The 15,350-nt window shown below is 39.7% G+C and overlaps 1 protein-coding gene across 3 annotated transcripts in view; it reads right to left on the bottom strand.

The window, feature by feature from the left end:
- The window catches only part of arhgap32b (Rho GTPase activating protein 32b), a 116,384-nt gene that overhangs the window by 63,623 nt on the left and 37,411 nt on the right, over window positions 1–15,350 (bottom strand). For all 3 annotated transcript variants that reach the window (XM_082141099.1, XM_082141100.1, XM_082141101.1), the window contains exon 2: window positions 13,686–13,799. In XM_082141099.1, the coding sequence (XP_081997225.1) occupies window positions 13,686–13,774 (89 nt within the window). In that variant the 5' untranslated portion in view covers window positions 13,775–13,799. The remainder of the gene's footprint in view (window positions 1–13,685; window positions 13,800–15,350) is intronic.

Raw genomic sequence — 15,350 nt, 5'->3', positions numbered from 1 at the left:
AACTCCTAAAAATAATGGGCGTGTCACTCGTAGCTTTAGGACTCTTAATTTTTTTGACTAAGAGTAATTCAGGAAGCATTTTAGCCCTAAAAGTAGCACCTAAGCCTGGGACAGCTTAAAAGAAGTCGAGAGGACTCCTAACTCACTAAGACCTATTCACAAACCGCTTTTTGTGGCATTTCACGTTGCGATGTTTTGAAATGCATATGCGGCGGCTACAGGAGCTTCCAATCGCGAGGGAACAATTTTGCATTGGATGCAATAACGCCACCAACAACAACCAAAACTAGGCTACTCATTGCATGTAAACTAATTGTAACTAGAGATGCACCGATTGATCGGCTGGTGACCGGAATTGGCCGATTTTCACGTGATCGGCCGTGACCGGCGACCGGCCGGTCAGTTTGACAAACACCGATTTTATGCCGGTCAAATGCACTCGGGCGCCGCATGATTAACATCGCGCAACATCAACACCACACGTGCACGCGGAACACACATGTAGGAAACCTCGTGAATTAGGCTACATCCGTTCAGACCGCAAGCGCGTATTTTTTTCCGCCGTGCATGTTAATCACAACGGGAGCAGGAGCGCGTGAGCGTCAAGCAGGAGCGTCGCGAGCAGTGAAGCGCGTTTTTCTGCGCCGAGTCTATTTGCTGCACTGCTCACGCTCAATTAAAGGGAAAGCACACTTTTGATGGAAAAAATACGCTAAATAGGGTTTCACAAAAAAGTGCCCAAAATGCACAGAATGTGCGTGTTTTAACAAGAACTGGAGTAGGCAATGTCAGAAAAGAAAACGAAGAACAATATTTATAGAAAATGTACCCATTTAAACTTGTTTTATTATTCAGTTTGTACAAGTGATTGCAATAGGCCTGTGTGTGTGTGCTTTGAGAAATATCTTTATACTGCAAGGCTATATTTATTAAATTTTTTATTTATATATTATTTTATCGCCATTCCCTGTTTTCATACAGACGTTTAGTTTGCTAAATACATGTATAAAAAAATTATTGGATATTGAATGTGAAAAGGAAATGGTTCTTCCATAACACTGCACTTTAGATGTGTGTGAATTACCCACACTTGGAGTAATTTATATAGTTCTATTTTATAGCATTTATCGGTTCAAAAAAAAATTTACTATGCAAATTGTAAAATGTTCTATTACAGAAAAGATATAAAATAAATATTTGTGTGTGCTGTAAAGTGGTCAGAAAAAATGACATCGGAATCGGCTAAAATCGGTATCGGCAGGTCAAACTTAATGAAAAATCAGAAATCGGCCCAGAAAATTGTAATCGGTGCATCTCTAATTGTAACGTTTCATTGTGAATCAAATTAAAATGTTCTTCTCTTTGCAAACGTAGGCAGAGGCATATAGTGACAGATTAATTCAATAATGTTGCAAAGATATTGCATCAATCCATATGTTTCATTAGGCTACTATATATTTGTTTTGCCTTACTCTTTATTCATTTAGGCTATTTATTCAGTTATTCATCATCTTCCGTCCTTCGCACTACTTGTGTAGCGCACGCATTCTCAGACCTGTCACCTGTCACTCATCATCGTAGGGGAGGTGTTTGGAATCATTCCCGCGTTACAATCATCAGCCAATCAAGGTGGTCACTTCAGTCAAGCTCGTGCATGAGTAATGACGTCATCCATAGCAACGAAGACTCTCTCTTAGTTTAGGAGTTTTCATTTTTCTTTACTAAGAGTAGGTCTGAAAGGCGTTGTGAATAACTTTTAAGAGAAAACTCCTAGCTAAAATCTTTTAGTGCGATTTAGGAGTACTCCTAGTGGTAAGATAAAATGCTTTGTGAATACGGCCCCAGGTTGATAAAGGTGATATTTGAAAAGCGCTTCAGTTCATTGAGTAATAGATGCCTATTGGACTTCCTATGCTAAATTATCACCAATAAAAGTGTTTAATATTTTTTTTTAAACAATTTTAAATAGCATACATGTATAAAATGACTAACAGTTCAGCTCAACTGTGAACTTAGTAATGGTTTTGAACGATTCACTGACGAAATCACTTTCTCAGCAGAGAGTTTGAAGTGGTTTCTATGAATGTTTTTGACTGACTCACAAAAAAAGAACCATGTCATAAGAGTAATTTGTTTGTGAATCGGACACCACAGCGCATACTTTTAAGAAATGATATCTGCTGAAAAAGTATCATGCATTTTTATTTGTCACATTTGCATCTATTTTAGTCACATTAACATTTCTCAATTTAATCACAAATCTAAATTACCCAGCTTTTCTCTCAAAATTAGCAATTACCCAGAACTTCTCTCAAAATCAGCAGATTTATTTAAATTGTGATTGTGTAACTTGTGCAACAGCAACAACTTTGAATATGGTACCATTCTGGCCTAGTGAATCTTGATGACAACAGTGTGGAAGGTAGCGTTTCAGCCACTGCAGGACAACAGAGATAATTGGGATGTTTCTTAGGTCAAGATGGAGTGTCCGCTTTTGTGTTGTCACAATATCCTCATCGCATCCCAATGGAAGTCGTTAACTCCTGGAGGCCACTGCAGTTCATGCTGGCCCTTCATAAATCATGAAATCACCTCTATCCAGAGTCAGCAATTCATTAGCACCGATTATAGAAGGAAAAAGAGAGGACAAAATAACAAGAACAGATTATGTATCAGAGCTCCTCCTCTTCTACAATAGCAGCCATATCCCCCTGTAGCCCAAGACTGGTTGCCCACTGAATTTAAGCAGGGATGATTCTGGTCAGTACCTGGATGGGAGACCTCCTGGGAAAAACTAGGTGGCTGCTGGAAGAGATGTTAGTGAGGCCAGCAGGGGTGCTCATCCGTCTGTGTGGATCCTAACACCCCAGTATAGTGATGGGCACAGTCCTTTAGATGATACGTTAAACTGAGGTCCTGACTCTCTGTGATCATTAAAAATCCAAGGATGTTTTTCTAAAAAGAGTAGGGGTGTAACCCCGGCATCCTGGCTAAATTTGCCCATTGGCTTCTGTCCATCATGGCCTCCTAATCATCTCCATATGGATTGGCTCTATCACTCTGTCTCCCCTCCACCAATAACTGGTGTTTGGTGGGAGTTCTGGCGCAATATGGCTGCCATCGCATCATCCAGGTGGATGCTGCACATTGGTGGTGGTTGAGGAGATTCCCCCCTTCTATGTAAAGCATTTAACAACATTCTGCGTATCCCCCTCTCTTTTTCCATTTTTTTTGCGCGAGATTTGTTGCTTCTTCACCGCGGTAAGAAAAAATCCCATACCGTCACAGCCCAATGTTCAAATGACATTTTTCTGGTAAAAATTATTATGTTGGTCACACTTCCAAAAAGTAGAATCTGTGACTCGAATGACAGTATCCACACCGGCGCGGGGACTGACAGCTGCCCATTCTGCCGAGGCACAACCCACGTAAAGTTGATAATTCCGCAAATAACTGCAATTGCAGATTTCGAACAGAGATGGTGACAGAGGAAAAACTATGGACTGCAGCTTCAATATTACCTTTTTGTTAGTTTAAATGTTGTACAAAATCAGTCACCTTTGCAATTGTGTGGATATTCGAGAAAAATTGCATTCTTGCTTGTATAATTTATCAACATTAAAATCAAACCCACACAGGGTATGTGTCTGCATTGAAGAGAGTTTGAGTCTTAAATCGATCCCTATGCACAATCTGTGTCTATATGTGTTCTTCATGCTAGTATGTGGCATGCTAAAACCCAACTTTTACAAATGTACATTGTCGAGAACGGCAGTAAAGTAGCGCGATTTGACAAGTCAGCTTACTCATATGCACGCTGCTTGTGTGGATGCAGTCAGTTTAGATCGCAAAAGATGAGGCCATTTGATTGGATTGTCATTTATTTGACCTTCAACGGCAGTACCATTTCACTGTCTTTTTCACTAGATGCGGCATTTTGCCTGTTAGAAATACATGCTCTGATTTAATTTTATTTTAAGGTTGGGTAGAATTAAATGAACCGCAAAGCTCAGCATTTTGTTCACGTGTCACCTCCATCACCTCACATACCCTAGTTTGGGAACCACTGCCCCAAGGCAACATCCTCTAAAACAAATGATTTTAAAACATTTTCATTAGATAGCTGGTTCTACTCTCGAAAGAAGAAATCAGGAGGATCACGCTGAAAAATTTAACGTTATTTCAATCACAAGCACATTTGGGCATTTCTGCCCTACAAAGGCAAAAAGACCTTAACTCGCTATAGTGTGGAACAGAGAAAAATTACTTTAAAGATTTTTAGTTGTCCCGCCAAATTAATTATAGGTAGGACACTGGAAATCTGGCAATTAGATTGTTTTTGTAATGAAAATGATCTACATAAAAAAAATAGAGCTCATGCATTCAAATAGAGAAGTCATGTCAAGGCTTGGCAGTAACTTCCACATTATCAATATTTGGTTGCTGATCACCATTAACAAAATCATTATAGTAACACCTGTATAAAATCTAGTGATCATGGCATTTATTTTGTATGATTTACAATTATTTATAGCCATCTACTTATTGCTATCCTGTGCTTTGGTTGCATTCTGATGGCATTATTAATACATTAGACATGACGAAATACATCCATAGCGGTAAAGATTATCTTGATTGGTACACAGTGGCGTAAGACTTGCTAAGCACGCGTTCAAAATGATCACGATAAAACAGAACCTCACGCACATTCGACCCGGGGACTGGTTTATAGCGGTGGACCTGAAAGACGAATACTCTTTCACAATCCGATAGCCCCTCATCACAGGCGCTTCCCGAGATCCGTGTTCAAAGGTGTCGCGCTCCTTGTACGTTCACAAAACGTACGAAGTTGACGCAGTGCTTTCCCCTTTGAGACATAGTGGGGAATGCATTCTGGACTACCTAGACGACTAATGCATTTACAGCACAATCTTCTGTGTTTTGCATCTTTTCAGTATGTGGTGGTTTCAGCTGTCTGCCCTATTATTGTGCTTGTGCACTTCGCTCTTCCCGCAGATTTATTCCGACGCTGTGATTGTAGGTATAACCCAAACATGGTGAGGCGGGGCTTTAGTTCTCTGTTGTATTCATCTGCTACGGCATGTTTAACATTTTTGTGTCAACTCTGCATATATCCTTCGCGGTCGATATCTCACGTTTGTCTATGGAGCGGGTACAGACCCGTCAGACCGTACTAAATGTTCTGACCGAGGTTGTGCAGGACAAAGCTCTGGGGACATCAGAAGTTACAGGGACTGATGGCACATGGCAGCTGTACAAAGTACACAGGCTACAGCGTAATTTCAATTTTAATGGACAGTAAAACAAAGGCAGAACACCGTACAATCTGATAGGTAGCATTATTTGATAGAACACTGGCACAGTAACGTCATATTGACACGCGGCTAAACAAAGGCAAAGTACCGTAACTCAATTTGAGCGTTCCAAAACAAAGCCAAAGAGCAGTAGCTGGTGTTACGGTGTTCTGCCTTGGTTTCTCGTGGACTTTTGGAAGTTACTGTTAAGACAACCCATTATTTTCTCAAAAAAACAACGGAATTGACTCAAGATATTTATCCACATGATAAAGGAGGTCTTGAATGTGCTTGAAGTTAGTCTTTTACCTTTGCACGGCAGATTTTCAATTGGGAATGATCAAAACAATAGCCAGCCTTTCTAAACGAGGGCACACAGAAGACACCAGGCCTAGAGCTCGCTGTCCCCTACAGGGGCACTTTCTATCTGCAAACTCTAGTGGCAGAGTGTCAATGAAGGAATGCAAGTCAAACCAGCCCACACAGAGTAACACTTTCCTATTAAACTCACAAAAAATGAAATGGTTTTTAACATGAGAGGCTACTGGCAACTGAAATCAACAGCACAGACCATATGCTTCTGCAACTCTTCGATCCTGAAGAGAGATTTTGGAGAAATTAAATGGTCTACTGGAGGACTGGTGCATCAAAATCAGACGAAACATTCTCGCTTACTTTCACATGTGATTTTCAATCAATCGGTGGGTTTAACATGTAGACTTTGCATAAAGGAATAGTTCACCAAAAACAAAAACTATCATTATTTACTCACCCTTATGACATTCATTCCTCTGTGGAACACCATTTTTTTTGTCATGCAAATACCAAAAAAGGAGGGTTATCAGTATCATTGAAAGTTATCATTGTTTTTTGGTGATTTGGAAGAGAGATAAAGCTACTTACAATTCTAGTTTTGTTTTCTATGAATAACAGAATAGCAGGTTTGTGACAACATGAGACTGTTTAATAATGACAGAATGTAAATTTTTGGGAAAAGTACTGCTTTACACGCAGCGCTCCATCTCAAGCAGGGGCAAGTCCTGCAGGAATGCTTAGTCACTGTGAGGACGAACAAATTGTCAACTGATAGAAAAATGCTAGTAGAAATGCACTCTGTCAGCATGCAATATTTCAGGAAGCAGAGAGCTCTCCCCTGTTTGCTCAGTATTACCCAATCACGGACACAAGAAGATTCTGGGCTAACAAAAGTTTATTTTAATGAACACAAAAAGCAAATCTGTGTGGCGTGTCTTACAGAGAACTCAAATAAATAAATTACTTTTCTTGCGCCGCTATGAATCTACAGAACCGCATCAAAATAAATTTTATTTTACCCAAGTTATGAATTTTCAGCCTGAACTGAATGTGATTAAAAAATAAAATCGGACCAAAAAGAAAAATATAGAGAGACAATAGACATTACATCTTTGTGTTTCATTGTCTTCACTGGCTGTAAGCAAAGCAAACATGCACCACTACTATTGCAGATTGGCTGGTGAACGAATGGCTTTTATTAGCAGGATGTAATGATTTCATTGATCAAGTAACTATTTGTTACACTGTACAGTAAGGTTGTAAACATTAAGAGCCAATGCATACATCAGTTACATTGTCGTTATTGTTCAATGTAGTAGTATTGGTAATTCAATATGCATTAATTTTCATGTACAACTACAGTAGTATACATAGTGTGAATTATAAAATGTAAAAATAATAGGCTACTTTAACTACTGAACAATAAATGTATATTAAATAATATAATAAACAATAGTGAACAGTGTATTAAAAAGTTAATTTTAAGCAAGGGTAACACTGTATAGATAATTTTTTATTGTTAGGTCATGACTACTAATTGCATTAACTAATGTTAGAATTATACAACCTTATTGTAAAGTGTTAACTAGCAATCAATGAATGGAGTGTCACACATTCATTAAAGCTAAAATATAAATAAGGCATAAGTTACGACAACACGATTACCTGCTTGTCAGTATCAATATCTCCCAAATAGCATTTTGCATGTGAAAAAAAAAAATATATACTTCAAAAGTCCCACTTTAACCTGCAATCACTTCAGCAGTATGGTGTTGAGATGGGTGAATATTATGGAAGCATATGGGTAGCAAATTTCAATTTGAAATGTAATATGCAAAATGACAATGCAATATGTAAAATGGCAATGCATTTCTGTATTTAAATTTACCCATCATTTGTGCAACGTTTGGTGCAAAATGAAAATGAAAATTCAATTATAAAATTTACATTTGCCATTTCATACAGTAGTTTTAATATGTAAATTGAATACATAATTTAACGCTTTATAAGTTGCAAAATTAAAATTAAAATGTATTACAGAAATCATTAGATATGTTTAACATGTTCAAGCAAAAACTGTGGCAAAATTGTAATTTAAATGTTAATTTTTCTTAATTGCATTTACACTCTCAGTCAAGACACTTGCGATTGCATTTCCATTAAGTGTCCCGCAATGAATGTAGCAAAATTCAATGTGCAATTTGAAAATGCATTCTGAGCCGATCACGTGCCCGCCCCGCCCTGTCAATCACTGCGTGAAGTTGGCCCCGCCCCCAATCCAATGCATAAACGTCGGCAAACTAGTCCACATTCACCCAAAATAGACTCATATGTTTGTTCTAATTTGCGCCGATAAACGTTTATTTTGTGCTGCTTCGGTTTCTTAAATATTAAAATAATATTTATTGGTCATTCTGAGGTCACTCCCTACCTGCTCCACATTCACCCAAAATAGTCTCGTTTGTTTGTGCGATAGTTTGTGCCGGTTAAAGTTTCGTGTGCTGCATGTTGTTTTAAATATTAGACACTGAATTATAGAGGATGACGTCACCAGCCCTCGACCTGCTCCACATTCACCCAAAAAAGGCTATGTCGATGAATTTGACCCGTCAGATTCCGTGACCATGTACATATGTATTAAAGGGTTAGTTCACCCAAAAATGAAAATTCTGTCAGTAATTACTCACCCTCATGTTGTTCCAACCGCGTAAGACCTTCGTTCATCTTCGGAACACAAATTAAGATATTTTTGATGAAATCTGAGTGCTGGGTCACTTCTCCATAGGCTGCTAGGTGGCCCAAACTTGCTGGCCCAGAAAAGTTATTAAAGAGATCGTTAATATAGTCCAAGTGACTACAGTGGTTCAATCTTTAGTATATCAAGCGACGAGAATACTTTTTGTGCGCAAAAACAAACAAAAATAACGACTTTATTCCACTATTCATTTCCTTCTCTCTGGACCTCTAGTTGGTTCGCGTAGTGTTTTTGCGCAGCACGTCTGTGTTACACGTCACCACGTAGGCTCACTATTGGCCGACGCTGGTCATGTGTGTGATGCGTGATGACGTATAACAAAAACAAACAAAAATAACGACTTTATTCCACTATTCATTTCCTTCTCTCTGGGCCTCGTAGTGTTACACGTCACCACGTAGGCTCACTATTGGCCGACGCTGGTCATGTGTGTGATGCGTGATGACGTATAACAAAAACAAACAAAAATAACAACTTTATTCCACTATTCATTTCCTTCTCTCTGGGCCTTGTAGTGTTTTTGAGGTGCGCGTCTGTGTTATACGTCATCACGCATCACACACATGACCAGCGTCGGCCAATAGTGAGCCTACGTGGTGACGTGTAACACAGACGCGCTGCGCAAAAACACTACGCGAAACAACTAGAGGTCCAGAGAAAAGGAAATGAATAGTGGAATAAAGTCGTTATTTTTGCGCACAAAAAGTATTCTCGTCGCTTGATATACTAAAGATTGAACCACTGTAGTCACTTGGACTATATTAACGATCTCTTTAATAACTTTTCTGGGCCAGCAAGTTTGGGCCACCTAGCAGCCTATGGAGAAGTGACCCAGCACTCAGATTTCATCAAAAATATCTTAATTTGTGTTCCGAAGATGAACGAACGTCTTACGCGGTTGGAACAACATGAGGGTGAGTAATTATTACTGACAGAATTTTCATTTTTGGGTGAACTAACCCTTTAATACCTTATCAATATGCTTTATAAAATGGAAAGGGACTCGCATGTATGCCTTATATTTTATGATTATACAGCTGAATAAACAGAGATGGTCACACATCACATTCGTCACTTTATTGAACATTACAGTCAGTAATAAATAAATAAAGAGCGGTCAAATTTTTCGGTAGCTATTAATACCGAATACGAGTAATAGGCCTAAATGCATTTGGAAGGAAAAAACTATAGGATCTCCAACATTATTGGGTATTACAGTTAATAGTAGGCTAATAAGAATAAAGATAAGCATGTATCAGACAATGATAATATTTTATACAAAACGTAAACATCAACACAGTCCAGCATCAGACAGCAGCAGCGCAGCAGAATGTTGACATCGGTGTCGTCGCTTGATAGGCAGAACATTCTCCCAGACGGTCCAACATCGTACTGGTTCTATCACCTGCAGGCGCGTAATAATCTTCGGAAATACTACCATTTCTCTGTCCACGCTCCACTTCATCTGCTAGTGAATGTAACGCTCGTATCAGCTCTGCCGCCGGCGTGTTTCCTTCCAACACCTCAAAATACGCACCAAAGCCTATGTTTACCTGTTGCCGAGCCACGCCTTCACGCAGTGATTGACGGGGCGGGGTGGGCACGTGATCGGCTAAAGGCCCGTACACACCGGGACGAATATCGGCGCGCGTTATTCGCCAGCGTTTTTCAATGCGTTTTTTTGTGTTCACACCCAAGCGATTTTCGCTGACGATGAGCCGAGTGAACATGCAAATTCATTCCCTGACATTAGATGGCGCTTAATGTAAAACAGAAATACAATACCACTCCATAACAGTCTATACTCTGCAATACCACTCCATAACAGTTCTCTTTTAACAAGATTTTTGTAGTCGCTGTCGCGTTTGTCATATAGTTCTTTATTCCGACACCAACGAGACCAGCAGCTCTACATTCATCTTGCCTTGCATCTTCCTCGTCATTTCTTCCCGGCCGGCAGTGTCTGTCTACGGGCAGTGTAGACGCTACTTGGCGTATATCTTCTTCGCTGTTACGTACATGTGCTCGGCAAGACCTTTTTGTGTTTGAGCGCCCCCAAGTTGTGTTTTACTGTAACTTCAGAAGCTCCAGACACGTGAGCAAAAGCGCCAATCTCATTGGTCGGATAGTTTTTGACGCGGCGCGTCAAACCAAAAAAACGAACCCGAGGCGTTTAAAAAAAAATTACGCTTTTACGCGTGGCGTTTTTCGCGTCGGTGTGCACACTCACATTGGCGCCCTTTGTTTAGTCACGAGGCGTTAAACGTCGGCGAATATCGCGCGCGAAATTCGTCCCGGTGTGTACGGGCCTTTAGAATGCATTTTCAAATTGCACATTGAATTTTGCTACATTCATTGCGGGACACTTAATGGAAATGCAATCGCAAGTGTCTTAAAGCCACAATATGTAACTTTTTTGCTTTAAAAATAGCAAATCACTATATCTATGTTATATATTTTTTTTAGTTGTGTACTTACATTATCCCGACTGTTTCCAACAACTTTCAAACCAGGAGAAATTTGTAATTTAATTAGAGAAACGTCCCGTTTCTTTATTTCCGTTTTGTCGCCGTCAATGGCGTCATATCCGCGTTGTCCCTGGTTTCCGCTCGTACTGCCATGGCAACCAGAGCTATGAACCAGAGCCCTCTGATAGTAACCAAAGCGACTGACGGTAGTTCGCAATGTCTATTTGCACGCTGTTGTTGTTTCATTCAAACATTATGGACCATGGCAAGCAGACTTTGGATACAAAAGGAGAACTAAAACGAGAATCAATATCAGCGCGGTGTTTTCGAGATGCCTAGAGCTCCCATAGACAGTATATAAACGAGAGCTCCACGTCCGAGACTTCGACCGCTTCTACATGTACTTTATTAAACAGGTGAGCACATTTACATAAAACTAATCAATGTTATATAGCTCAACATGATGAAATGTTAGAATATGATCTGTATGTTATTCTAATGTTGATCTAGCTTACTGCTAGTCTCATACAGACAAACTAACACATACATTTCAACACATTCAAATGCAGTTTAGTGTGATAGTGTAATGTTAGACCAAGTGAAACAACGCTGCGTTACCTCACAAGTTTAATTTGTCTAATAAACTGACCTGTGACTGTGAGTAGTAATTCTGCACTCGTGTGTAACGTTAGTTCGGTAGAATGAAATGTCCATATTCCTTATGCGGGACTCGTGTCGCGTGTGGAGCTGATAGCTGTCTCTTAGCAATCCCGAACTGCTTCATATCACAGTCATGATAAAAGCATCGATGTATTCAGTCATCCATAAACATTATTAGATCCATAGATTAGATCGGTCGGCTTGACGTTGACGACAAGATCCATAATTCTTAGCAAATGTTGCGTCAACAAACTACGCCTTTGTTATTGTAAATAGGTTAGCGACCCCTAGTGGCGAAAAATTCCATACTGTACGTTTAACTGTGAGTGTAAATGCAATTAAGCATTTAAATTACAATTTTGCCACAGTTTTTGCTTGAACATGTTAAACATATCTAATAATTTCTGTAATACATTTTAATTTTAATTTTGCAACTTATAAAGCGTTAAAATATGTATTCAATTTACATATTAAAACTAGTGTATGAAATGGCAAATGTAAATGATATAATTGAATTTTCATTTTCATTTTGCACCAAACGTTGCACAAATGATGGGAAAATTTAAATTTAAATACAGAAATGCATTTCCATTTTACATATTGCATTGTCATTTTGCATATTACATTTCAAATTGAATATTGCTACCCATAAGCTTCCATAGAAAATGAGCCTTACATGGAAACAGAGATCTAATGTTAAAGGATTAAGGTAGTGGTTTAAAAATCCAAGTAGAGCAAGATCACAAACCCGTTTTATCACTTTAGTGCCCTTGAGTGAGGCACTAAACCTTCAAGTTGCTCAGGGCAGACTGGCCCTGCAATCAGTGCACAATAAGCCGCTTTGGATAATAACAGTCTCTTAAATGTCAAGTAAATAGCCACGCGACTAACTGATCTACTTCAGAGGTCTCTTACTGCAACCTAGACGCCATCAATAAGAAAGTTAACAAAGTTTAGGCAACAAAATTAACTGTTGCATACTCTTTGCAGACTGTTCTGTACTTTAAAAAGTTTACTTGCCTAGCTGGAGGCTATTCAATGTCAGAGTCCTACTCTAGAGGCTGCTTATTTAAGATACGCATGTGGTGCAGCGGCAGGACAGCATATTGAAGGATTGCAGAGCTCTAGGCCATCAGAGTACCAGGGACTGTGAAAGCAAAGCCTCAGCACAGCTTAAGCATTTCCCCTAGTGACTATGAATCATAAGCATGGGTGTGTATGAAAATGACCACCAAATCTGGAATGCTTTTCACAACAGCTGAGAGAACACGCTGCCTCCCCTTGTCCTTTTCCTTGCCTTCTTTCGCTGATGTTGTGCTAATATTTAATATATGCTAAGCTGTGGCTGCCATGGCAACCTTCGGCATACCAGATTTGGACTGTGTTCAAGTGAGGCTGAGGGCTAAAATGGCTGGACAATAATCCTCAAAACACAGGACAATCGCCGCAGAGCCCAAAACCGTTGGCGGCAAGGTGATAGGAGAGGGATTTAGGGCAGAATTTCAGAGAGGAAGCCAAAGCATCCAGGCTCTCGTGAGTGCTGCAGATCATGTGACTTGCGCTCAGAGCTCAACCGTGAGAGTGGGTGGGTGGGAGTGAACTGGCATTGTAACGCTTTTTATTGGCTGCCACAGCTTTACTACTCAGCATCGTGGATTTTCATACAGACTGTGCGCTCAGCACCATGTTATCTGACTGCAAAATTTGGGCTTTGATGACGGCAGGGATATTATATGAGGAATGACGTTATTCCGAAGAAATAAATGTTCTCATCTTGGGTATTTATCAGTGCTAACAGCTGGGTAATGTTGCTCTGCATAAAATATGTTGGATATATGTACGCAACTCTCTAAAAACCTTTAGCTTGCATAGTTTCTGCTGCATTCTGCGCGTACCGAGCTCGCACTTCTGACATTTCTCCTCAACCCCTGGAGAGGAATAGGATGTACGTGCCCAAGCCTTTGCTGCGCACACACACACAGAAATAACCTCTACAGTTATGAATGAAACAGCAGGGAAGCAAAGGGCATGCTGAGGCAGGGACGCAAAAACTCACACAGGAGCAAGAACGCAACACAAACACAGAAACAAACAGGTACCTTAAAGGAGTAAAATAACCCAAGTGAGATCTCCCCCTGGGGAGGTCTGATGAGGAAAGACATTGAGTCTTACCTGTCAGAGATGTCATGACTTCCTGTGGCTCCGAGCAGTCCAAGAGCTGCACTTCCCACCACTGCAGCAGCCCCACTGCCAGCCTCCATGATACTGACTCACTGCAGAAGCAGCCTGCCAGAGAGAGAGAGAGAGAGAGAGAGAGAGAGAGAGAGAGAGAGAGAGAGAGAGAGAGAGAGAGAGAGAGAGAGAGTAAAAAAAGAAAAAAAGATGTAGAGTCAGTACAGAGTTAGAAATGAGAGACGAAACAACTTGGACAGGGCGAATGTGAGAGTTAAACAAGCAGAGGAGAAAGGCAGCCGTGAGATTGTGTCTCTCTGGAAGATAGCAGAAACCTAGACAAATCTCTGATCTTCATACTCTATTGGGTACTTTCAGGATGATGCTTAGACTTTAGGAACATGTTTTTCTCTGCTCTCAAATGGTGATATTGCATTCATTCAACTTGATCTGACAAGACCATAAAAAAAAAGAGGACAAATCAGGTTAACCAGGTTGTTATGTGGTATTTTGAGATTATCACATCAGCTGATATTCATAAATTGAAAATACCCATTATAAAAACCCTTAGGAAAATAGAGGGAACCAGTGACGAATTAGTATTCAGGGCTTTGACGTCATTCCTGCAGCACTCTATAGAGATGCCAATTCAAGGAAGCACAAGAGTACTCAGAGAATATTATTATTATAATAATAACAACAACAAAAACAACAACATTAACAATTATATTTAATTTCAAACAAAGCATCATTTAAAATTATTTTCTTCACATTTTCTGCAGTACGCCTAGAACTATCAAGTTAGCTTTTTTTCATCCTTGTCTAATAATATCGGCATCAGCTGTTGATGATCCCGTATCAGTCGTTCAATAAATCAATAAAAACATCCAGTGTAAGACGGTATAATGTGTCCTTCCCTTGTGCAAGTACTTAGTGGAGGTTATTAAATCTTGTTAATAGTACCATTAAAGTTGCCACCCAATCAGACACAAAGCTAATGTTTGTCACACAGAAAAACTCCCACCCCAAAGCTCTGTGTGTATTTAATTGCAGAGACAGGAGATAAATGACAAGCTGAACAAGAGAACATTCCTCATCCATTTAAAACAACAAACCCCTAAACCCACACAGCCATCCTCCTTTAGTAGCCATCAACCACCGCCATGCGGCTTTCTTTGTGTCCTTTGAAGCAGACAAGGGAAACTTTATGAAAGACTGGCAGGCAGAAAAATTGTAGGAAGCGCCGTACACCCACACACGCTCAAAAAGCAACATCATGTCAATGAGAGGGATGGGCTGTTGTGAGAGTTTGACACTGGTAAAGAAGAACTTGTGGAAAGTTTCCTTTGTAAACGACTCTTTCAACGATTTCCGTGTTGAGCAACTGGTTGCTGCAACTGTTATATTACATTCAAATGAATATGCTACAGGTGATTAACGAATATTTTTAAGTCATCCATTTAATTATTTCATTATTCTTAACAAAAATGCCACAAATAAGTAAAACACGAGGCAAAACCTTTTACGGTACTTGCATTATGTTGTTCTGTGAGATATTGACAAAAAAATGATCTCAATATTTTCTGGGATTTTGTCGATAACGATCAGACGATATTTTGCTAAGCGTGTTATTGTGCTGGTACCTTGGCTGGTTTAGGACGGCCG

Source organism: Leuciscus leuciscus (genome assembly GCF_965113295.1).
Source record: "Leuciscus leuciscus genome assembly, chromosome: 16".
Lineage (NCBI taxonomy): Eukaryota > Metazoa > Chordata > Actinopteri > Cypriniformes > Leuciscidae > Leuciscus > Leuciscus leuciscus.
The sequence above is the reverse complement of the archived record's forward strand: the minus strand, read 5'-3'. Positions and strand labels throughout refer to the sequence as shown.